General features: G+C 56.6%; 1 protein-coding gene across 5 annotated transcripts; it reads left to right on the top strand.

The window, feature by feature from the left end:
- Positions 1-208: 208 nt before the first annotated feature.
- Positions 209-24662, top strand: GRAMD1A (GRAM domain containing 1A). Of its 5 annotated transcripts, XM_045512868.2 has the most exons (20): positions 209-333; positions 1081-1402; positions 10582-10792; positions 10882-10902; positions 11645-11729; positions 11864-11967; positions 12039-12134; positions 12845-12925; positions 15667-15779; positions 15949-16099; positions 16659-16857; positions 17868-18011; positions 19514-19632; positions 19721-19863; positions 20423-20526; positions 20613-20786; positions 20886-20973; positions 22180-22287; positions 22371-22491; positions 24196-24662. In XM_045512868.2, exons 2-20 carry the CDS (start codon positions 1131-1133, stop codon positions 24286-24288), a joined length of 2427 nt encoding a protein of 808 aa, XP_045368824.2. In that variant the 5' UTR covers positions 209-333; positions 1081-1130; the 3' UTR covers positions 24289-24662. The 5 variants fall into 5 exon arrangements, with proteins under 5 accessions (XP_045368824.2, XP_045368825.1, XP_074225919.1 ...); XM_045512869.2 differs by lacking the exons at positions 209-333; positions 1081-1402 and adding an exon at positions 4007-4134; XM_074369818.1 differs by lacking the exons at positions 209-333; positions 1081-1402 and adding an exon at positions 4582-4806.
- Positions 24663-24843: the final 181 nt, after the last annotated feature.

The raw sequence follows: 24843 nt of genomic DNA, 5'->3' as shown, positions 1-24843 counted from the left end.
GGGACAGAAGCTACATGGCAGCTGGCTGCCGGCCACCGGGAGAGGTGGAGCAGTACAAGCTGAGGGTGAGCATAGCCCCTTCCTCCACCAGGCGGTCAAGACGGAAGGGCCTCCTCTGTGGGAAGAAGGTCCCCACCCCCACTCCGTCCCTTTTCCCAGGAACAGCTGGCCAGAGGGGAACATGACTCCAGCCGGACATGCCATTCTGGCTGGCAAGGTCGTGACTCTTTTGGCCCAGCCAGGACTCCTGGGGGAGAGAAGGGCCTGGTCACCTGCCCTTACCCTGGAAGTCTGAGCAGAGCCTGTGAGGACGGAGGAGGAGGAAGCCATAAGGTAGGGGCATCGGGGTGCCTGGGAAGGACTCTGGGGTCCAGGCCTGGCCTGTTTAAGGGTCAGGGTCTTCCCAAACTAGGGTCCCACGGGGCCTCCTTCCCTGTTCACCCAGCAGCTGGGTGCCAAGAAGCCTTTGCCGTGTTCTGCTGTGAGAACAGACAGACACTAATCTGATCTCCCCAGACCCAGGCAGCCTCCAGTATCACAGCCACAACCTCAGGATCTGGTCTGCTCTCTCCTTTTGTTTGTCTTGGGAGGGGTAATTACTGAGCAAACAGGGAAGGGAAATCCTGGATTCTGAGTCTCTTCTCCGCTTGATCAGCCGTTACTCAGGCCCAAGGCCTCTGGGGCCCCTTCAGGCCTGGCTCCTTCCTGGCCCTGCATGGGGAAGGGAGCTAGGGTAGCGGGTGTATAGAAACCCAGGGCTTGGCCTTGGTGAATACTCATAGAAAATAAATCCCAGCCCCGGGGCATAAACAGATGTTCACTGACCACTTGCTGTGTTGAGCCCTGGGCTCCCTGATGCTGCCCAGCCTCCCTAGGGTGTCACCATCAGGACCTCCAGTTTCCAGAAGAGGAAACTGAGGCTCAGGGTCAATTAGGAGGGTGTTGGCAGATGTGGGAGTCCCACCCAGACCTCTCTGACCCTCAGCTCACCTCTCCTCTCGCTGGAGCAGCAGGTGGAGGTGGTGAGGGGCAGGGATTGCACGAGAACTCACCCCTTTACTTTCTTTTTCCCTCTTCCAGAGACTGCATCGCTGTCCAAGACCCCCAGCTGGGCAGGCAGAGCCCTCCCCATGGCCGAGCTCCTGCCTCTGCTACCCTGTGTGGCCCCACTAACCCAGGATGGCGGTGCCCGGGACTCCCCTGTCCCTTCAGCTGAGTGGCAGAGCCAGCAGCCACAGGGTGGCAGGGCCGAGGGCCTGGTCTCTAAGCCCTGGAGACCCCTGGAGGTGCCCTCCATTCAGATAACACCAGCCAGTGACGGGGAGTCGCCCCCCTGCACCCCACCCCCCCAGCGCCTGCGGCGGCTGCGGACTTCAGATCCGGAGAGTTCGCCCCAGGACAGGTCAGACCCAGGCGGTGGACTGGGGAAGGGGTTCTCTCTCTGTCAGGACTCATACTCGAAGGTGGGGTTCCTGTGTCTGGCCAGTCCAGGTTGCGGGGCACTGAAGGTCAGTTAGAATGTGGCCTTAGCCTCACAGGGGCCTGACTGGAAGTTGTGAAATAGATGCAGAGATAAAAACTGCAACTGGGAGTAAGTGTTGGGACAACCAGCTGAGCTCAGCTGAGCACTGCTTACTAAGACTGGAGGCAGATAATGCCTTTCACCCTGCCTGGTGTTTTTCAAACTGTGGGTCATAACCCATTTAAAGGCAATGAAACCAATCAGCACTTTTTTCCAACTAGAACCAGGATACAGTATATGAGACGGTGAATAAGAGTGGCTTCCTGCAAATTTTGTGACATTACATATACAGTTGTCCCTCGATATTCATGGGGGTGTTCCAAGACCCCCTCGGATATCAAAATTTACGGATGCTCAAGTCCCTTATATAAAATGGCATAATATTTGCATATAACCTATTCACATCCCCCTGTATACTTTATCTCTAGATTATTTACAATACCTAATGCAGTATAAATGCTATGTAAGTGGTTGTAAATACAATGTAAATACTATGTAAATAGTTGCCAGCCAGCAAATTCAAGTTTTGCTTTCTGGAACTTTTTGGAATTAAAAAAATATATATTTTCAATCCTTGATTGTTTGAGTAGACAGATGTGGAACTTGCAGATATGGAGGGCCAAACGTGTTTCTGAGTGTGTACTTGGACACCAATGTAAAAGGTATTTCCTGCTGTAGCCCCCCGGGGCAAAAAAAAGAAAAGTTTGAAAAAAAAAAAAACTTCTGCAAAGAAACACTACATCTGGCACAAGGAGACAGGAACAGGGGGGTTCAAAGCTATTGGGGGAAAGAGGAAAGAACTACACTGCACTGGCCTTGAATAGAAATGTCCATTGTGGTTTCTTCCCACAATGAACACTCAATTAGAGTTAAGGTTTATGAAGTAAAGCTCTGTGTATTAACAATGATGATGGAGAAAGCAGGTTGCAAAATGATACAGTAGGAGCCTAATTATGTATCTTTTTAAAAGACATTGAACAATAGGACATCTTATTAGGGGATGCATCCTGATACAGAAAAAGGATAGGAAATTATACGGGAAGAACAGTCCAGAGCAGTGGGTACCGCGAGGGGCAGGAACAGAGAAAGGAGGGGTGGAGAGTTGGGCCTTTGACTGTAACTATAGTCATTTATTTCTCAAAAAAAAAAAAAAAAAAAAAAAAAAAGAAAGAAAGAAGGAAAGAGGAAAGGAGAAGGTTCTGAAGCAAAAATGGCAGAACGTCCACATCTATTATACATGGTTGGTGGGGGACACAGATGACTGTTATATTTTTTCCTGTTTGAAATAAATATTTCCTAATTAAACATTTTTAAGTATTTCAAAAGAAGAAATAGGCAAAGAGAAATATAAAGAAAGAGAGCCGAGAGCCAGAGGGGGGTGGTGAAAGGAGGGCCTCTGTGATCTAAGGGTGAGTGGGAAGAACTGAGGGAAGAGCTTCCTGCAGAAGGAAAGCAAGTGCAAAGGCCTGGGGACAGGAGTGTGTCTGATCAGTTAGAGGAACAGCAGACAGACAGTGAGCAAGGGGGAGCCGGAGAAGTCAGAGTGGTGCCTTGGGCACCTAGAGGAGGACCAAGTTTTAGCTGGAGTGAAGTGGAGCCCCAGGAGGGCTCTGTGCCTCCAGAACCTGACACCAGTTCACAGGCCCCCTCTGGCAGTGTGGAGGGAACAGACTGTAAAGGGAAGGATGGGAGCTGGGAAACCAGGGAGGAGGCGTGCTGTGGTCAAGGGCAGTGATGGGGAGGGAGTTCAGATGCTGGATAGCCTTTGTAGCGGAGCGCACAGGGTTTGCTGAGAGCCTGGATGTGGGCGTGAGGGAAAAGAGAGGGGTTAGGAAAGGCTGGAGTGTTGAGCCTGCCATCTGCCAAAAGGAGAAGTCAATGGGGTTTTCTGGAGGGAGGGGGTACAAGGGTGGGAGAGCAATGGGAATGGAGTGTTTTCAAGAGGTAGGAACAATCTGTCCTGGAGAGGGGTGGGGAGCCAGTCTCTGTGCTGGGGCGCCTGTGGCCAGGAGCTGTGAGGTGCGACTCACGTATCTGTGTTCTTGTTCTTGTCCCGGACAAGGAGTCTAGGACACTGACTCACTCAGGCAGCCACTGTAGAGATAGGTGCGGGTTACCGCGCCAGAGGAGGGTTGCGCCAACAACAGCGACCTCGGCAAGTCACTTCCCATCTTTAAGGCCAGGCTTCCCCTTCTGTAAAAGGGCTGCACCTCCCACCCCCGCCCTCCCTGTCCCGTGGGAAAGCCCTGACCACAGAGTTAGTGGTATCCTCAGGACTGGGGTGGTTTGCCGGAGGTGAGCGCCGGGGTGGCTGGAATCTAACTTGGTCTGGCAGACACAGGCTGGGACGGAGAGGGGTCCCCAGAGACCGAGGCACTGGGACCTCCTTGGGCCAGCAGGCGGGGCTCAGAGATGGGGAGAGAGAGGCGGCCTAGGGCCCCACCCCCTTCCCGCCAGCAGCGGTTCCTCGCGTACCTACAGCCCCAACACCTCCGTTTCCCCTAATCTCCATCCCACCCCCAGCTCCGCCCCACCTCTCAGGTTCCGCCCGGGGTCGGGCTGCTGAGAGCGCCCGGCCAGGAGCCTAACTGGAGCTGAGGACCCCTTTCTGGGTACCGGGGGAGCGGGTCGGGCCTGTGCCGAGGCAGCTAGCTGCCATGGCGGTGTTTTGTTTTAATTAAGTCTGTCTGTTTTTCTTTGTCCTTCCCCCTCCCCGGTTCATTTCTCCGTCTCTCTCCTTAGATCCTCTGTCACTCTTTTTCTCTTCCTCTCTCCTGCTCTCTCCCTGTGTCTGGCGTCCCAGCCGCCCTCTCCATTTCTGCCCGCTCTTCCTGCCCCTGCGCCCCAGTCCCTCCATCTCTAATCGTCCCTCCCGCCTCTCCCTCCCTAGGGGCCTCGCTCTGTCGCGGCCGGCCCTCCCTCGCCTTGGCCAGCCTCCCCCCCCCCCCAAGTCAACCTCTCGCCCTCACCTCCCGCTCCCCCCACTCCCGCCGGTCCCTTCTCCCTCTGGGTATCTGAGTCTCTCCGTCTAGGCCCCGCCGCCGTGACGCGCAGGGGCGGGGGCAGGAAGGGGGAGCCGACGCCGCGGCGCGGCCTCCGGCGGCCCCCGCCTTTTGTGCGGGCTGCTGGCGGCGCGCGGCGGGCGGCCGGGTCGGGTGGGGGCGGCGGCCGACCGAGGCGAGGCGGCTGCCCCGCGGGGACACTCTGCGCAGCCCAGCCCCGCTCAGCCGGGTCCGGCCCTGCCCCGCGGCTGGGCGCGCCGGCCGCACCGCATCCATGTTCGAGTAAGGACCGCGGCGGGGGCGCGGGGAGCCCTGGGGGTTGGCGCGGCCGCAGCCGAGGTCCGGGAGCTTGTGCACCGGTGGCGGGCAGTGAGGAGGGAGGCCTGGGGCGGGGGGTGCAGGGGCGCACTCGGGAGCTGGGCGCTGATGGCAGGGAGGCCCCCCTCCCCCGGGGTCGGCTCGTCACTGCCGGGGCACGCTGCGCCGGCTTGGCCCGGCTTTGGCAGGAGGTCCCGGGCTCATCCCGCGGGGAGCGTGGCCTGCGGGGAGCGCCCCCAGCCTAGTTCGCCCCCGTCTGGGAGGCGAGGGGTGGGCTCGAGGCTGCCCCTGGTCTTCGGGCCTGCGGTGGAGGCCGGAGGCCGGGCGTAGACAAGCCCCCGTCGGCGGGCTCACAGGTTCCTGAGCCCGGGGCAGGCCCCGGAGCATCTCGTTCCGGGCTGGGCCCCTTCGCGCCGTCGTGGTCTGTCGCGACTCTCCTGGCTGCTGGGGTGGGGGCTTCTGCACGGCCGGCCACGTGCCTGAGATCCTGTGGGGCCGTGGGCACAGAACTGACCTACTCCCTGCCTGGGCCCGGAGTGTTTTCCGTTACGAATTGTGGATGTTTTGGAAGTGTGTGTATGCGTGTCTGTTCTAGTGTGCAGACAGCTGTGATCCTCTTTGGCTTTGTTTGTGTGTGATTTACCTCGAATTCCATCTGTGTCTCCATGTGTTACTGTAAGCTCCCTGTGTGTGTCTGTGACTGTAGTCTGTGTCTGGGGCTCTCTGTGCCTGGCTGTGACCTTCTGTGGTTGTATGTGTGTAATGTATGTCATCCCGGCAGACCCATGGGTGTCTGGTTGTGACTTCGGAGTGTGTGTCCGTGTGTCTAAGTCTCCTACCATGCGGACAGCTGTGATCCTCCTTGGCTGTGTGTGTGTGCGAATTTACCTCTGATTCCATCTGTGGTTCCAGGTGTCACTGTAAGTTGCCAGTGTGTTCAGTTGTGACTTTGGGGTGTGTGTGCATATGTGTCTGGGGCTCTGTGTTTGCTGCTATGACCCCCGCCTCTGTGTGTGCCTGTAATTTACTTCTGAACCTATTAGCTCTGTGCAAATGTAAGTCAGTCCACGTGTGACATTATGTGTTTGAGACTCAGTGGGTGTGACTGAGACCCTCTGGGGTTGTGCCTGGAATCTACTTCTGGTTCTATCTTTGTGTGAAAATTCCTGTGTGTGTCCCTTTGTGACATTACTGTGTGTACCTGGGCTTCCATGTGAGCAGCTGGGACCATCTGGGGCTTTGTGTGTGTAAAGAGTAAGAGAGAGAGAGACCCCTTGTGGCTCCTAGTGGTCCTGGGACCCTCCCTCCTGAGACCTTGGGTGTACCCTCGACTCTCTGGGAGCAATAATGGTAACTGACATCGTCCCCCTGTTGCGATTTATAAAGCATGTCCCGTGCATGATTTCAGTACCTGGCCACTGTGTTGTCGAGGCGTGTCCCCAGCCTCCTGGGGCTGCATTATTCCTGAGCCTTTCATGGCTGTCTGAGTGTCGGGGCGCCCTGTCAGTTACAACAGCAGTTGACACGTCCATCCCATGTCATGTAAGGCAGGCCTTTGCTCTGTCTTCCCCTCCAGACAGGGAACGCCAGGAGAGCTGAGCTGACCCCAGGCTTCATTTACCTGCCTTGAGCATGTGTTTGCTGGGGTCCTCTGTGACTTCTCCGTGTGGCTCTCTCTGTGACAGCAGGAATGGTGCTTGCTTTCAGCTCTTCCCTTAGACTTTCCCGTGGCTGGATGTGTGACTGTCACTCACCTGGGACTTTCCATGGTTTTCTGTTTCTGTGACCCTCTGCCGCCACATGTGTGTATACATGCACACGCATGTGTGGGTCACTTCTGGGACTTTGGGTGTGGCTGTAGCATGCTTGTAGTGCTGAGCATGTGTGTAATGGGACCCAGTGGCTTTGTGTGTGACTGTAATACACCTGTGATATACTGCTGGGTGTGTGTTGGGAGCGGGGGGAGACTTCTGATAACTGTGGGGAATTGCAATTTGCCTGTGACACTGGCTGTGTGTGACCCACGTCGAGGTTCCCTTTTGTGCACACCTGTCCCTGCCTCTGCCCCTCTCTGACCAGAGGGAGCTCTGGGCCTCTTTAGGCCCAGGAAGCTGGAAGTGAGGTGTCTGCAGTGGCAAAACCCCATTCTCTTCCAAGTCCCTGCCCCCCCATAACGGCCCTCCAGCCATGTCGGGCTCCTCCCTTCCCTCTCCTGATGCCTGCTTGGCTGGGCAGCCTCAGGGCTGTCAGGCTTGAGCACTTCCTCTTTGTCCTGCCAAGGAGCAGGATCTGGGGGCACAGGCCGTGCTGTGTCTGTGTGTGTCGGACGTGCCCTCCGATGCCCTCTCGAGCCCTGTGGCCACAGGAGAGTTGGCCGGGTGGAGGAGGGGTCTGTGATTCTGGCTAGAGGGGCAGCAAGAAGATGAGGCAGGAGGAATGTGGCCACCCCTCCTTCAGAACCCTTCCCAAGTTCACCAGGGCTCGGGGTGAAGCCCAAACTCTGGCCCAGGGCCCACAAGGCCTGCGGGAGGACCTGTGCCCTCCTGTCCTCCTTCCCCAGCCCCACTGGCCCCCGCGCTCCTCCTCAGACCTGCCAAGCTCAGCCCTGTCCTGGAACTCACTGTTCCGGCCCCTGAAACAGCCTTTTCTGGCCCTTTGCCAGATCTGCTCCTTGTCTTTTGGGCTCAGCTCAAGTGTGCCTTGCATAGCACCCCCTCCCCTACCTCCGGTCCTCTTTTATCTCTGTGGTCCTCAAACTAGAACACGCATTAGGGTCTCCTCGGCTCCACCCCCAGGCTCTGATTCAGGAGGTCTGCAGTAGGTCCCAGACTCTGCGTTTCCAACCACTTCCAGGTGCTGCGGGGGCTGCTCCTGGGAGCGGCGCTGCTCTGTAGCGGTGACGAGTGCCTGAGAGCATCGCCCTCACTCCACGTGCTCTTACTGGTTGTCTGTCCCCCAGCGGGGGCGGTTCCGTTTTGCTCAGTTCCATGTCCCAGTGCCTTGTGCAGGGCAGGTGCTTCTTGTGCTCTTGGAGAGTAAATGACTGGAGTTGGGGGTCAGTTTGGGCACCGAACGCCGGGCTGAGGTGTTTGTGCAGTACCTTTTGGGGTCAGCGTATCACCTTGGACTCAGGTACACTGGGGTGTGTCGGCAGGGCTGTGTGCTCCATTTTTGTCTGGCAACCACTAATAAACCAAAGTGCCTTCCAGGTGGGGGCTTTACGTATGCATGCCCTCCTCCAGCCAGCCCTGTGAGATAGATACTGTTATTATTCCCGTTATACTCAAGAAGAAACTGAGGCACAGAAAGGTCCAGACACTTGCCCAAGGTCACACAGCAAAGTGGCCCAGCTGAGATCTGCGGTGGTCTCAGCCTGCCAAGGGCTGGGCAAGTCACACACCTGGATGAATCCAAGTTTGGGAGGGGGAGAGGTGTCAATCACTGGTTCAGTCCACAAGAGCAAAGCCGGCTGAGCACCTGCTGTGTGCCAGGCCTCACCCTAGGCAAGGGGGTGCGGCTGGAGTGCACCTCCTGGCGTAGGAGGATTCAAAATGGAGAAAATATGGAAGGTCGGGTGGGAGAAGTGCCGAGGAGAAAGATGAAGAGGGAAGGGGCTCAGGAGAGGTGCGGGAGGGAGTCTTGGAGAAATGTCTCTGAGCAGAGCCCTAAAGGAGGCCGGGAGCTTGTGGACATCTGGGAGGACAGCTGTTTGGGCCAAGGGAGCAGCCGAAGCAGAGGCTGGGTGGGGAGTGATGAGAGGGTCCAGTGAGGGGGTGATGAGAGGGTCCAGCTCTGGCCTTTCAGCTGGAGTGAGGTACAGCCAGGGGAGACCTCCCAGGAGGGGTCCAACCTGACTCAGGTGTTCCCCGGCTCCGTCTGGCTGCAGGTGGGGAGCAGACTGAAGGGGACAGGGACAGGGATGGGAGCAGGGGACCTGAGAGAAGGTGGCTTCTGTAGCCCAGAGGAATGGCGGTGGCCCGGGTCACCATCTATTTCGTTTATTTATTTTCCCCACAAATTCATTTCACAAGTGTGACACAAATGCCTACCTTGGGCCCCATCCTGAGCAATACTGGGACAGAGTAGTGACTAAGACCAAGACTTGCCATCAAGGAGCTCACAGACCTGTGGGGGAAACACAGAGCTGTCATGAGGCAGTGACGGCCCTGGGCAGTCAGTTCTGGGTTGTGGGAAGCGCGGGCAGAGTGGATAGGGGTGGGATGGGAGCTGCCAGGTGGTGGTGGGGACCTGCAGAAGGGAGGCAGCATCCCGGAGGGAGGGACTGTATGAGCAAGAATCCTGAAGGATGCAGAAGAATTTGCTGGGCACAGAAGAAAAAGGAGAGTGTGGACAGAGGGAACAGCTTGTGCTAAAGCTTAGAGGCAAGAGAGAGAAGTTTGCGGAGCCCTGAGTGGTTGAGGGACTCCCACCTCCACCCCAGGGTAGATGGAGGCCCCCATGTTGGAATCCTGCCCTGAATTAAATCAGCCATGTGTTGCTTTGCACCTCAGTTTCTTCCTCTTTAGGGGATGGTAGTAATATCAAAGGCACGGGGTGTGTGAGGAGTAATAACTCATCATGTAGAGAGTTTGCTGTAGTCCTAATACAGAGTCCACGTTTATTTATTCAGTCTTTTGAGGGTTCTGTTTGTTCAGTGTCTGCCTCCCACCCGAAGGCTAATTTCCCAAGGTGGGTACCCTCTCTGGCTGGCTGCACCCAGCTCCAGCCAGTGCACGGTTATTCACGTAGTCGAGAATGTTTATTGATAATTGGCTGTGCCAGGTACAGTGTGGGGTGCTGGGGACACAGTGGCAACCAAGAGCTGGAGTTCACAGTCGGGGGCAGACAATTAACAGACTGAATAAGTGAGCAGGCTGAATTGAGATGATGAGACGGGGAGACTGGGGTTTGGGGAGCCCCTCCAGGCTGGTCCCCAGGGGAGGAGGAGCGGTTGAGCAGAGAGAGGTGATTCAGTTATGCTGGGGCTGTGGAAGGACATTCCAGCCAGAGGGGACAGCAGGTGCAGAGGCCTTGACGCGGGCATGTAGCTGGTGAGCTTCAGGAAGGGATGAAAGGAGGCAGGGATGTTTGGAGAGGAGGGCGTGACGGCGACCACACCAGGGGCCGGGGCTCCAAGGTGAGGACTTTGCTTTTACCTGGAGTGAGATGTAGCCAGGGGAGAGTCCTGACCTGACCAGGGAGGGGGCTGCTGAGATGTCCTGGAGGGAGAGGATGGAGGCTGGACCAGGGCACTGGAGCAGAGGGAAGTGGACATAACAGAAATAATGGAAATGGATTTTAGAGCTGGAGCAGGTGGGACTTGGTAACTGATGAAAAATGAGGGGTGAGGTAAGAAAGAAGGTGCTTAGGGTTTTAGCTCAAGCAGCTGAGTGGAAAGTGGTTATTCAAGAAATATTTATTGTATGAATGAATGAATAAGTTCATTTTAAAAACAGCAGGCATTACTGAGAGCTCGCTACGTGCCAGGCTCTGTTACTCTTTTAGAAGCATTTCACATGTGTTGATTCTTTTAACCCTCCAAACCACCAGACGAGGACATGTGTTTCTCCGCCCTGGATTACAGATGAGCTAACTGAGGCTCGGGGAGCTAGGGAACCTGGTCACACTGCGAGGAGGTGGAATAGGGTGGGTGGGTGGGGATCAATGGGCTGATGGGTGGGCCCCCCCAGACAGGCCCATCCTCACCCAGGGTGCCCCTTTTCCTCTCTCCCCACCCAGCACCACCCCCCACTCTGGTCGGAGCACGCCAAGCAGCTCCCCATCTCTCCGGAAGCGGCTGCAGCTCTTGCCCCCAAGCCGACCCCCGCCTGAGCCGGAACCAGGCACCATGGTGGAGAAGGGCTCAGACAGCTCCTCAGAGAAGGGTGGGGTGCCGGGGACACCCAGCATCCAGAGCCTGGGCAGCCGGAACTTCATCCGCAACAGCAAGGTTGGTGTAGGCCCAGGTGGCATGGAGGAAGGGGAGGAAGGGCAGAGGGACCCAGGGGCTCATTCTGACTCCACTCCTTTCTCTTACAGAAGATGCAGAGCTGGTACAGCGTAAGTATCTGGGCAGGGGGCCATGCTGGAGGGGTGAGAGGGAGGGGGACGGGTGCTGGGCCAGGAGCCCCTGGCTGCATAGTCAAAGAGTGGGTGCTGCCGTCAGCAGACCTAGGGTCTCATCCTACGCTTAACATGCTGTGTGACCTTAAGTGAGTTGCTTAGCCTCTCTGGGCTTCTCTCTCCTTGAGAAACAGTTCCAACCTTACAAGACTGAAGGGAACATTCAGTGAGAGTCAGTGATGCTGGTGGGTATGTGGCATGGGGTCTGGCTTACACAGAAAGCAGTGAATGGCTCTTTTCATGGTTATTCTTTTTTAAAAAATCTTTTAGACAATTTTTTATTGAACTATAGTTGATTCACAATGTTGCAGGTGTACAACAAAGTGATTCATTTATATATACATACTGGTTTTCAGATTCTTTTCCATTATAGGTTATTCTAAGATATTTAATATAGTTCCTTGTGCTATACAGTAGGTCCTTGTTGTTTATCCATTTTTTTGTATATGTATTTTTTACTGAACTGTAGTCAGTTCACAATGTTGTGTCAATTTCTGGTATACAGCATAATGCTTCAGTCATACATGAACATACATATATTCATTTTCGTATAAGTAAGCTAGACACCGAAGCCACAGCCCGCCCCGGGCCGAGGAGACTGAGGTGAGCTGGGAGCCTCCTGGGGCAGGATTAGGGGCGTGAACCCCCATCCAGGTTCTCACCCCCCAACCTCCCCCAGATGCTGAGCCCCACGTACAAACAGCGGAACGAGGACTTCCGGAAGCTGTTCAACAAACTCCCTGAAGCCGAACGCCTCATTGTGGGTGAGTCCCCCAGCCCGACCAGCACTGGTCCTGACCCCGATCTCCGGCCCTGCCCTCCCGACTCCCCAGCCTGCGCTGCCGGGCCAGGACAGCCATGTGACTCGGGTGTCTGCCCATCTCTCCCTCGGCCTCAGATTACTCCTGTGCCTTGCAGCGCGAGATCCTCCTCCAGGGCCGCCTCTATCTCTCCGAGAACTGGATCTGCTTCTACAGCAACATCTTCCGCTGGGAGACAACAGTGAGCCAGGGACGAGGAGGGGCCCGGGCTGGGCAGGGCCCTGCCCTTCCTGACCTGCCTTTCGTCCTCAGATTTCCATCCAGTTGAAGGAAGTGACGTGTCTGAAGAAGGAAAAGACGGCCAAGCTGATCCCCAACGCCATCCAGATCTGCACGGAGAGCGAGAAGGTGAGAGGGGACTGGCTGACAGGGCCTCCTCTCTCCTCCCCACCACCCAGATCCCTGTTGACTCCGCACCCAGCTGATCCCTGCCTTCCCTTTCTCTTTATTCTCCCAGCCCCGGCCCAGCTCCCACCATCTCCCACCTGGACCCCCACACCGGCTCCTGTCTCAGGCCCTGTCCCCTCTGTCCCCTCACACAGCTGCTCAGGAAGAGTGTTAATAGTAACAGTCTATCAACTCAGATGCCTCCACCCCCAGGAGGCCTTCCCTCGTGCTCCATTCTATCATGATTGTGGCCTCATGGTCCCAAGACGGCTGCCTCCCACCTGTGGCTCAGACGGGACAGGAAAAGGAAATGGGGAGGGAAGACTTCACAGCAGACTTTCCTTTGTGCTTTATTGGCCAAAAGTGGATTCGTTGGCCACACCCTCAGTGGGCACAGGAGACTGGGAAAGTGCCCTGGGCTTCCTTCTGAGCAGCCCAGCCGCTCTGGGCTGACCCTGTCTCCCGCCCTGGACTGTGAGCCTGGCGACAGGACCAGGGGCCATCTCCTCGTCACGGTGACGCCAGGTCATCCAGTGCTGGGCTGGGTGCAGGACACACATTTTGTGGAATGAGTGAAGGAATGAGTAGCCACACGAGGATGGAGAGCCGGGAACCCCGTGTGCGTGGGGTGGCGCTCCCTCCCCGCCCTCACACCTCCCTCTCTCCTGCAGCACTTCTTCACCTCCTTCGGGGCCCGGGACCGTTGCTTCCTCCTCATCTTCCGCCTCTGGCAAAATGCGCTGCTTGAAAAGGTGGGCCAGGACGCGGCCTGGGGAGGTGGGGTGAGGGCGGGCGGGCGGTGGGGGGGCCTTAGAGCCAGGGGTGCCCTCCGGCCCTCCTCCGTGGGCCCCACTAGGGGGCCACCACAGGCCCCAGGGCCAGACCTTGCCCACAAGAAACGCATGTCCCCAGCCCCTCGTTCACCATCTACAAATCAGAAGTGCTCTGAAACTGGGGAGGTTTGGGGTGTGTCTGGCAGTAGACTCTGACCTGAGAGCACATGGTTATTATTAGTCCCCGTCGGCACTAAGAGAGCTTGGTGCTGGGCCGTCCGGTGTGGTAGCCACTGGCCACCACCGCCCCCTTGAACTCAAAATGTGGCTTGTGGGACTGAGGATCTGCATTTTTAATTTAATTTCATTTTTAAGTAACTTAAATGGCCACGTGTCTGTCTTGTATAGCACAGGTCTACATCTCAGTTAACATGGCTCTTCATATGTCTCAGGACTGAAAAAATATGAATGTGTATGACTGGGGTAAATCTTAAATGTAATCGTGATTCAGTGTAAAGTTATAGGATCCAGTATAGAATATACCAGTGGTCCTTAAACTTTAGAGCGTCAGGAACCCTTTACCTCTTTAAAATAATTGTAGACTCTAAAGAGCTTTTGTTTAAGTGAGGTATGTCCATCAATATGTACCGAAACTGAAACTGGGAGATTTTTAAGCACAAGACGCACAAGCACGCATCGCATTAGCTGTCAGAACAATGACAGCATCAAATGTCCTATAGGCTCTGAGAAATGCCACTGTACACTCACGAAAGAATAAAACTGAGAAAGGCAAGTAACATCTCATACTACTAGTAACACATCATACTTCCAAAAATAATTTGGACCCCCAGAAATCCTTGAATCATGCATTGAGAACATCAAGTACAGTATACACTGTACTAAATGTATTGTAGCCATTATACTGGATACGAAATAAATGTTTTATAGCTAGTATTATTGGTTCTGTATCACAGTATAGGCACTGCATTATCTTCCTTAAATCCCCCAGTTTCTTAATTTTGAACCAAGTCTTACCTCATAGATTTAGAGTAAGGGATTTTAGACTTTATAACATTCTAATAGTCCATTGAGGGCCAGCCCTGAGGGGGCTCTCCTGGAATACCCACTTTGGTTGCGTGAGTTTATGTAGGGATGCATTTGGCGACAGGTAACTGAACATTCAACCAAACAATGGTTTAAACACTTAGACAGTGAATAATTTCAGAAGGTAATAATAATAGCTAACACTTATGGTGCTACTGGGTGCCGGGCACTATTCTGAGCCTTACATGAAATAACTCATTTAATCTTAACAGCCACCCTTTGAGGCAGTAGAGTTATTATCTTTATTTCAGCATTGAAGCACACAGGGATAGACTTGTCCCTGGTTACATATGCTTTTCTGGGGCAGAGTTGAGGTTCTGATCCCATACAGTCAGGTTCTGGAGTCTACCTGAATCACTGCATTGGGCTCATGTAACAAGAGATCTGGAGGCAGGCAGTCCAGAATGGGTGTGAGAGCTCCCTATGTCATCAAGGACCCAAGCTCTTATCCATTACTCCACCCCATCATCCTGCATATTAATGTTTTGTGCACATGCTTGTTGCCTCATGGTTGCAAGATGGCTGCTACGCCTCCAGGTGTCATGCCATCACACAAGTGTCCCAACATAAAGGAAGAAAGGGATGGATGGAAAGTGAGCATTCCTTTATCAGCAAGGGAAATCCTCCTTTAGCTGACTTCTTGCATTTCTCTGGCTAAAACTTGGTTGCATGTGAGGCTGGGTATGTGGCAAAAAAACAAAACAAAACAAAAAAAAACCAAACTCAATTGGTATAAGCCAGTTAAAATTACCTGGGGCTGGAGAAGATTTTCACCCCAAACAGATGAGGGTTCTGCTGGCAGGGAGGGAGGGTGGATAGATGTGAGTAGGCATCGCACCGAGTCTGCTGCTGCTGGCCTGTAACCCCTGGGAAGGCCCAAACCCACTCCTCCAGCAGGACTGCAGTCATGTCCTGTCCTGGGGCGGCTCCAGCTATGGCCGTCCTCAAGGGCAAGGGTGCTGGAGCAGGAACCTGAGGGAGTGACAGTGCAGTCAGCTTCCAAGGAAGGCAGCCAGGCTGGTGGGGATGGAATTCAGCCCCATCACTGAAGAACTGAGTGCAAGTCACTGAACGCCGTTGGTCAGCTGGGGACCACCCCTCCTTCACAGCACCCGGGCTGGGCCCAGAATAAGTGCTTGGTAATGTCAGCTCTTGGGTGGCAGTGCGGTCCAGTGGTTAGTCCCAGGGCTAGTCCAGTCCCCTGGGATCCCATCTCAGCATTGCCACTTCCTGATTGGGTGACATTACCCACTTCTGTGCCTCAGCATCATTATCTTAAAATGATGACGACATTAGCACCTACTTTACAGAACTGTTGGGAAGACTTGTTAAGTTAGCACAGAGTTGACCGCAAGCACGTGACTTCTCCACCCTGGGCCTCGTATTCCCCTTTGTAAAACTGGGAACATTAACCTGTAGCTGTGGAAGTATTGTGAGGGCCTAAGGGCGCAGGCTTCTAGAATGTGGAGCAGATTGAGGGAGGTCTGGGATGGGAGCGCTTGCTGCCCCCTTGTGGACACCAGGGAAACTGCTGAAGCTGAGGGCTGGTGAGGACAGGTGGGAATGGCTCCGGCTCTTGATCAGGTGGAGGCCAACCCAATGTCCTTCCTGCCCAGACGCTGAGTCCCCGCGAGCTCTGGCACCTGGTGCATCAGTGTTACGGCTCAGAGCTGGGCCTCACCAGCGAGGATGAGGACTACGTCTGCCCCTTGCAGCTGAATGGTCTAGGGTGAGTCTGAGGTTGGTGGCTGGTTCCTGGGGTCAGAGAGACAGGAGGGGCTGCATGCAGAGCTCCAGGAGTCCTGAATGGACTGAGGTGGATGCACAAAGTCTGGGAGACCAGGCGGATGTGTGGGGTCTCAAAGATAGAGCAATCCCCACCCTCTCCTTCTCCATAGGAGCCCCAAGGAAGTGGGAGACGAAATCGCCCTGAGTGACATCACCCCCTCGGGGGCGGCTAACCACAGCCAGGAGCCAAGCCCAGCAGGTTCTCGCCGTGGCCGCATCACCCCCAACCTCTCCCAGGCCAGCAGTGATGCAGACCATGGGGTGAGCAGAAGGGAGGAGGAGAGAGGAGGTGCTGGGTGGTGCTGGGGAGAGGGACAGTTTGATGGGGGAGGGTAGGAAATGGATAGAGAAGAGGTGGATAGAGGGGTACGTGAGGGTGTGGATGGAGGGATGGGATGGAGCTGGGAAGATGGGAAGAGAAAATAGGGACAGGTGAGGAAAGAGAGAGGGCAAAGATGGGGACAGGTAGACAGATGGAAAGGGTGAGAGACAGAAGAGGCAAGAGAGGGATGGATGGATGGATGGATGGATGGATGGATGGATGGATAGGGTAGGAAACAGACAGATGAGGCATGGACAAGATGGACAGACGGACAGGACAGGCGTAAGAAAGCTTACGGCCCAGGCATCGAAGACAGGCTTGGCAGAGGCTGAGAGAAGTCCTTGCCTGGGTCGCCCAGGGCCCCCCGGAGCTCAGCTATGAGCCCTGGGTATGCACATGACCTCCCCAGTCTCGAAGCCTTCTGCTGGGTGTGGGCACACAAGGACTCTCAGGCTGGGATGGAGGTGGGACAAGGCTATATTAAGCTTTTCTCTGCAGGCAGAGGAGGACAAGGAGGAGCAGACAGACAGCCAACCAGATGCCTCCTCCAGCCAGACAGTGACCCCAGTGGCTGAACCCCCGAGCGCAGAGCCCACCCCACCTGACGGGCCCACCTCCCTGGGTCCCTTGGATCTGCTGCCCAGTGAGGAGCTGTTGACGGACACAAGTAACTCCTCCTCGTCCACGGGGGAGGAAGGTGAGGCAGCGGGTCCAGTTCATTTGCTTTGGTTACACGTGACAAACCTTACTCAGACCAAGGGATCTGCTGGTTCACAGGACTCAGAAATCCAAGGGTGAGCAGGTGAGGCATTCAGACGGTGTTATCAGAAATCTGTCCATATTTAGCTCTGCTCTGAAGGCAGTGTAGCAGAGTGGATAGGCACATAGACTCTGAAGCCAGATTGCTGGACCTCCAATCCTGGCCACACCGCTTCCTGGCTGTTTAACTTGGGCAGATTATTCAACCACTCTGAGCTTCATTTTCCTCATCTGAAAAATGGGGTTAGCAGTAGTAACATCCACTTCATAGGGCTGTCATTAAGAGAATTGAGTTAACACACGTGAAGTGCTGGGGCCAGTTCGTAGGTGTTGGCTGTTACTACTTCCATCATCATCATCATCATTTCCATTTCTCTGTGCCAGCTCCATTCTCAGGTAGTTTCTACTCTTGTGGGGGCAGAGAGAGCCCAGCCCTGCCCCAGGCAAGCCTCGCAGAGAGAAAGCATGCTTCTCCCAGCGGCTGCTCCAGGAGCTCTCGGGTTGGCTCTGATTGGAGAACGAGCCCACCCCTGAGCCCATGGCTGTGGCTGATGGCCTGGCCTGGGCCTCACCCACATGGGCACACACACACACGCACATGCACATGCACACCCCGACCCAATCACTGGCCGAGAGCTCAGGCCTGGAGTCTGGGAGCGCATGCGCACCCCTGTCATCACTGGGCTTGCAGGCGGCTGGGCCTACGTGTGTGCTCCACCTTGAACCCATCGTGGTGGCTCTGCTTGTCTGGGCCTGGGGCGCACGCCCACCCTAAAGCCACCCTCGTGGCAGAGGGGACCTAGTAGCGCTCCGTGTCAGTGTCCGCTCTGGTCCAGGAGTACGGGGCTCCCCAGCCACCCCACAAGGCCTGGGAGTGGGGAGGAGCTGTCACCCAGAGGGAGACCGAGGAACGCTGGGGACTCACCCCCTGTCCTCCCTGTTGCCCAGCCGACCTGGCGGCCCTGCTTCCCGACCTCTCCGGCCGGCTCCTCATCAACTCCGTCTTCCACGTGGGGGCCGAGCGGCTCCAGCAGATGCTCTTCTCAGACTCGCCCTTCCTGCAGGGCTTTCTGCAGCAGTGCAAGTTCACAGGTCAGGTGCCCAAGTGGCCCAGGAACAGGGGAGGGGGTGGAGAGGAGCAGGCATGGCTGTGCAGCTCAGGTGGGCGGGTGGGGGAGTGAAAGCGAGACCAGAGGGGCCGCGCCTCTTACTAGCTGGGTGGCCCTGGGCCAGGTGTGGAGCCTCTCTGTGCCTCGGTGTCTCCTATGTGATGGTTGTGCCTGCCTTGTCAGGGTCTCGTGAGAACTAAATGAGTTAATACTAGAAAAGTGCCTAGAATAGGAGCAGATAGTAAGCATTTAACTAATATGAGTTAACGAGCACACTTCTGTGCCCACTCTGTCAAACTGCTGCAGAGACCAGGGTGGATGAACTCCACAACCTAGTGGGAATGGTAGCAAATAGATACTCATACAGATAAGTGAATATCAGAGGGGTGGCTGTGGCTGGGAGCTATCAGGAAAGGCTGCTGGAGGGATGTGAAATTGAAACTAAGGCCTGAAGGAGGAACTTTTCCAGGGAAGAGAGTGGGGGAAAGGAAGCCAGGAGGCCAGGAGGGTACCTGCAAAGGCCCTGAGGCTGGAGGCGGCACTAGGAGAAACCCCTTGGGGCTGGGCCCCTGTGGATGGATGTGGAGAGGGGAAGCCACAGCACCGGGGGAGGCGGAAGGGCTGACCAGGGGACCAGTAGGGAGCTCAGGAGGCTTCAAAAGAGATTCAGGTAGGGGAGGGACTAGTCAGATGCTAATTTTTCTCTATTTTTTCTGTATTAATGAAAATGAACCAGGCAGAATGAGTAAGACTATGCCTTGTCTTGGGGGCACATGAGTCCCTCAAACTATGCTTATATCCTGGAGAGACTGACACATCAGATTGAGGAACTCAGACTCTGTCCAGGGGTACTGGGGAGCCATGGAATGTTGTAGGCAGATAAGGGATAACCCCTGGTCAGGGTTGGCTTTAAGAAGCTATCCCTAAGCCAGAGGTGGAGACTGAGGCTAGGACCTCAGGGGGAGGCTGGAGAGAGGCCCTCGGCAGGCAGGGATGGGCTGAACCAGGACAGTGCTCATGTGGTCGTGAATAGACGGGGAGAAAGTATCCAGGACAAGGCCCAGCGCTCTGCGTGGAGCCTGGAGGACAGTGGGGCTACCTCTGAGATGGGGCCTGGTGGGTATGAGGGCCCTGAGGACTTCCAGGGGAAGGTGTTCAGGAGGGCGCAGGACCCTAGGTCTGAGGCTCAGGGGAGAGGCTAGGACTGGTAAGGAGAGGAGACAGGGGCTGCCGGAATGGATGAGATAGCCTGGGCAGGGGTGAGAAGTGTAGGCAGGGGAGAGGATCCAGCTCTGACGATCACCACCACCTGAAGTTTTAGGTGTCCAGAAGGAAGGTAGGGCAGACACCAGGGTGGGGACATGCAGGAGGGGGGTTGGGGACAAGTCCCCAGAGAACTGGAACCTTCCAAAAGGCTGAGTCTCCCACAGCCTGGGGATACAGGATGGGACAATAGTGTCTTCATTCTGCCCCTGTCTCCCCCAGACGTGACCTTGAGCCCATGGAGCGGGGACAGCAAGTGCCACCAGCGCCGAGTGCTGACCTACACCATTCCCATCAGCAACCCACTGGGGCCCAAGAGCGCCTCGGTGGTGGAGACGCAGGTGTGCCAGGCGGGGTGGCTGGTGGGTGGGTGGCCAGGGTGCGGATGGTGGGTGGCGCTGACTCCTTGCTCCTCTCTTCGCCCCGCAGACACTGTTCCGGCGCGGCCCACAGGCGGGCGGGTGTGTGGTGGACTCGGAGGTGCTGACGCAGGGCATCCCTTACCAGGACTACTTCTACACTGCCCACCGCTACTGCATCCTGGGCCTCGCACGGAACAAGGCCCGTCTCCGGTGAGCAGCTGCCCGGCCCCTCCATTGGATGTCCTGGTGGCCACAGGGCCCCTGCCCCAGTCTCACCACCACAGATTGTTGGTTGCCTCCCTGGCAGATGAGCAGAAGTCAGGAACACCCTGAGGTGTTTGGCCTGAGCCACCAGGAAGATGGAGATGCCATTGATTGGGGCGGGGCGGGGCGGGGTGGGGAGGGGTAGGTGTGGGGAAGATCAGTAGCTCAGCTTGGGACATGTTGGGCTCTTAAACCCCATGTGGAGTTGGGCGCAGCAGCAAGACGGAAGGGGTTCAAGGGTGAGGTGCAGGCTAAGATGCAGTTTGGGATGGGCAGCACCTCAGGAGGGAGACTTGCCAAGGCAGTGGGTGTAGACAGAGAAGGGGCGGCAGGCTGACTGGCTGCCTTGGGGGCGAGTGGGGTGCTGAGCGGGGATCACAGGGAACCCTTGCAGGGGGTGTGTCTGTTTTGTCTGCGGGTGACAAAACAGAATTAGGGGAAGGAAAGCACCCCCCAACCGCCGTGGGGGATGGGGCAGACCCTGACCCCCCCCGCCCCTCCCCAGGGTGTCCTCCGAGATCCGCTACCGGAAGCAGCCCTGGAGCCTCGTGAAGTCTCTCATTGAGAAGAACTCATGGAGCGGCATCGAGGACTACTTCCACCACCTGGGTAGGGAGCAGAGGTCCGGCTAGGGGGCAGATGGGGTCGTGGCCTGGCCAGGTGCAGACTCGCAGAGCCCTCTCTTGTGTCCGCAGAGCGAGAGCTCGCCAAGGCTGAGAAGCTGTCTCTGGAGGAAGGCGGGAAGGATGCCCGGGGGCTGCTGTCCGGTCTGCGGAGGCGGAAGCGGCCCCTGAGCTGGAGGGGTCATGGTGATGGGCCCCAGCACCCGGACCCTGACCCCTGCGCCCGGGCTGGCATGCACACCTCAGGTGCGTTCCGTCAGGCCTGGTCGGATGGGTGGAGGAGCTGGGGGCTGTCGTGGGGTGAGCTGGGACGAGTCTGTCTGACTGCGAGTTGCTCTCCCGCAGGCTCCCTCAGCTCCCGCTTCTCGGAACCATCAGTGGACCAGGGCCCGGGGGCAGGCATCCCCAGCGCCCTGGTTCTCATCAGCATTGTGTGAGTAAGGCGGCCAGGCTTTGGGGTCAGACAGGCCTGGATCTGCACCCTGGCTGTGTGACCTTGGGCAAGTCCTTGGCCTCTCTGGGCTTCTGCTTACGTGGGAATGTGGGCTCACCCCCATAGCTAGGATTATAGGAGGCAATGATTGGGATGTGCCCAGCAGGGCGCCTCACACGGCGTACTGCTCAGTCTGCCATGGAGAAGTCTTCCCTGCAGGGAGAGGGAAGCCTGGGGAGCTTCGGGAGGTCAGAGCGGCCCGACCTCACCCAGCGGGCTGGAGGAGTAGGCTCCCAAAGGAGGCTGGAATTAGGTGAACCAGGAGAGGTGTGCAAAAGAAGCAATGTCGCTTACACACTTCATTCAGGTTTTCCGTGCCCAGCCCTGAGCTGTGTGATGCGAGGGATGTGGTAGAGATGGACAGACCTGGCCCCAGACCAGGGGGAGGGGATTGTGATGGAGGAAACATGGGCAGAGGGGACAGGGCCGGGATGGGAAAGCCAGAAAAGGCTTCTTCCAGGCTAGGCAGGCGGCTGTCAGGGAAGGCCTCCCGGGATAGCAGAGGACTCAAGCTGAGAACCCAGAGGCCCCAGGCAGGGAGACAGACATGCACAGAGGCCTGGGCGTCGGGGGCAGGGTGCTCTGAGGAAATGGAAATGAGACCCATGCTCCCAGCAGACCTTGGGAGGTGACAGTGTCTCTGGTCTCAGTCTCCCAATAACAGTGGTCCAGAGAGAGGCTGTGTGGTGAGCTCAGCTCAGAGCTGCCGGGGTCGGGGGTCAGGGTTCAGGGGTCAGGAGATGGCCAGGACAGGCTGAGCAGCTCTCCTCTCTTTGTCTCCTCCTCTCTGCCTCCTCAGGATCTGTGTGAGGTAGGGTCCAGCATCCTGCACTCCCCTTACCTCGTGTCTCACCCCCAGCTGCAGCCCCTTCTCCCTATTCTGTGCCCCCGACCCCTGGTCCCCCAGCCAGGTGACCTGGAGTGACAGTTAAGGGCGTGGGTGTCAGAGAGGACTGGGTTTGAACCCTGACTTTGCTGCTTATGGACTGTGTGACCCTAAGGATGTCTGTCACCCTCTCTGAGTCTTAGTTTCCTCCTCTGAAAAGAGGGGTAACTGTGGTGCCCCTTCAGGGTGTGGTTGTGTGGGTGCCCGACTCGTGGGAGCATTGGTAACCTGACTCCTGACCTCTGACTCCTGCCCCCCAGCCTCATCATCCTCATCGCCCTCAATGTCCTCCTCTTTTACCGCCTCTGGTCCCTTGAGAGGACAGCTCACACTTTCGAGTCCTGGCACAGTCTGGCCCTGGCCAAGGGGTGAGTGGCCAGCCCAAGGGGATTGGGAGCTTGGGCAGGTGAGGGGAGGCCAGGACCCCACTCAGGCCCTGTATCCCCCACAGCAAGTTTCCCCAGACGGCCACCGAGTGGGCGGAGATCCTGGCCCTGCAGAAGCAGTTCCACAGCGTCGAGGTACACAAGTGGAGGCAGATCCTGCGGGCTTCTGTGGAGCTCCTGGACGAGGTGAGGCACCGGGGCTGTGGGACTGGGGCTGCGGGATCCTGCATTCAAATCCCAAGACATATGCATCTGGGCCTCACTTTCCTCCTCTGTAAAATGAGGAAGCCATTCGTAGTCCCCACCTCCCAGGGTTGCTGGAAAAATCTGTGGGACGGAAGAAAGAATTTACTGGTTCTCATTCTGGGAAAAAAGTCCAGGGATGTCTGACTTCAGGCACAGCTGGATCCAGCCACTCAGTAGTAGTAAGAACCGGTCTCATGCCATCTCTTGACTCTGCCCACCCCCAGGGTTGGCTTTGTTTTGGGCATCCTTTCTCCTAGGATGACCAAAATGGTACCTGCAGCTCTAGGGTAACATCCAAAGGAAGGAGCTCACTCTCCCTGGCTGCTGGGGTCACACGCCCATCCCTGAACCAGTCACAGCAGCCAGGGGTAGATGAGGATTGGTCCCTGAACCCCTCCCCGCCTATGAGGTGACTAAGGGGTCACATGAGGGTAGGAGAGAGGTTCTCCAAAGGGGTCTCACCTCCAGAAGGGGTTGCCCCAAACACCCCCTGTAGTTCAGGGGCAGCATCTATTCAGACGGCCAAGTTCAAATTCTGACATGTGACCTGTGCAAGTGACTTCACCACCGGGGCCTTGGCTTCCTCCTCTGTAAATGGGATAATAATCGATGTTACCTCGAAAGCTGCTGTGAGGATTAAGGGACTTAACATCTGAGTAGCGCGGAGGTCATGCAAACAGCTGATCTGTGTTTGCTGTTACTAGTGTGATCCCGCAAAGCAGGTGCTCAGTAAATGTAGTAGTGGGTCCGCACAGATGTCAGGCCTGCGGTAAGTGCCTGGGGTGGGGAGGAGGGCCGTGGCAGGCTGGGGAGCATCTGGCATTGGCTGGGTGCCCAAGGGCATCACAGCCCACATCGGTGGGTGACGGTGAAAATCACCATGGACCGTTCCGCTGAGCCCCACCTTTAGGGGCCTCACTGCAGCCTGAAATCATGCTCAGAGGAGGATGCTTACACAGGGAAGGGCTGTGCAGGACAGGGGAGAGGGGGAATGGAGCCTGTGGTCCCATCGCTCAGTGAGAGGGAGGTCAGGGCCTTCCTATCATGAGTTAAATTCTGACTATTTTCCTCTCAAATTGCCAAGGGCACAGAATTGACTGCACAAACTAATGCTAACAGCAGACACCAATTGAGCTAGGCTGTTCTAAGAGCTAGAATGACCAACTGGTTTGCTTCTCATGGCTGGCCTATAGGACGGGAGTGCACTTGTTACAACCCGCACCCCATCTAATGGACAGGAACGATGAGGTAGAGGGGTGCCCAAGGCTACGCGGCAGCAGGTAACAATAGCTAATGGGTATTGAGTGCCTCCTGTGCGCCAGGTCCTAGGAGTTCACCCGCCCGGTCGCTGAAATCATCCTGTGAGGCAGGTATTTACTGACCCGTGTTTTGGCTGAGGGACCTGGGACCCATAAAGGGCCTGCCTAAGGTTACCCAGTAAGGAACAGAGCCGGGACTTGAACCCAGGCCATCTGGGCCTCTTCCACCTGCTGTCTGTGAGAAGTCAAACTGGGTGCAGAGTGGCTCTGCTCTCATTAAGGGTGACCTTGGCCTCTCGGACCTTCCCCAGTTCCTCAAACGCAGAACTGGGGGATACCTTACCCCTACCAGCACTTACCCACCCCTGCCCACCTCTTCCCACAGATGAAGTTCTCGCTGGAGAAGCTGCATCAAGGCATCACCGTCTCAGAGCCTCCCTTCGACTCCCAGCCACAGCCTGACGACAGCTTCTCCTGAGGACACCTGGCCACGTGGCCGTCCCCCTAAATGGACAGATGGACACAGAGGCTCGGTGGCCACTGCTGGCACGGTGTGAGCACCGGGAGCCTCCCGCCCACCCCTCCCAGTGGCCCGGCCAGGGGGCCACGCAGACACGGGGACCACGGAACCGAGCTGCACTTTAGACCAGCGTGTGCGAGCCCAGCTGCCATCGCCTGCCCAGCCACCAGCCAGGGAGCTGGCCCGGCCTTCGGCAGGCCCTCTGCTAACTTATTTTGCCCAACTGGGGTTGTGGGGGGCGCCTCCCAGGGTGCACGATTCCCTCAGCTCTGGGTTTAATGTATTATATTTATTTGGGGCTGACAGGGCCCCAATAAAGGGTTGGAAATGGCTGTGGCTGTGGCTGTGGCTGTGGCTGCGGGGCCCGGGGAGCAGGTGGGAGCCTCCTGTTGCCCTCACTTCCCACCGTGGTGGGGAGGAGGGTTCGTTTTCTGGGGCCACGGTCACTGACACAACCTGGAATTCCCCAGCATCTTTCACAAGCCTTGCGCCATCAGGTGCCAGTGTGGGGTC

Source organism: Camelus bactrianus, chromosome 9, assembly GCF_048773025.1.
Source record: "Camelus bactrianus isolate YW-2024 breed Bactrian camel chromosome 9, ASM4877302v1, whole genome shotgun sequence".
In the NCBI taxonomy this organism is placed as follows: domain Eukaryota; kingdom Metazoa; phylum Chordata; class Mammalia; order Artiodactyla; family Camelidae; genus Camelus; species Camelus bactrianus.
The sequence above is the reverse complement of the archived record's forward strand: the minus strand, read 5'-3'. Positions and strand labels throughout refer to the sequence as shown.

Coding starts and splice junctions, on each gene's coding strand:
- GRAMD1A (XM_045512868.2), top strand. CDS start 1,131: ATGGCCGAGCTCCTGCCTCTGCTACCCTGTGTGGCCCCACTAACCCAG. Junction 10,903..11,644: donor AGATGCAGAGCTGGTACAGC/GTAAGTATCTGG, acceptor AACCTCCCCCAG/ATGCTGAGCCCCACGTACAA. Junction 20,787..20,885: donor GGCTGGCATGCACACCTCAG/GTGCGTTCCGTC, acceptor GCTCTCCCGCAG/GCTCCCTCAGCTCCCGCTTC.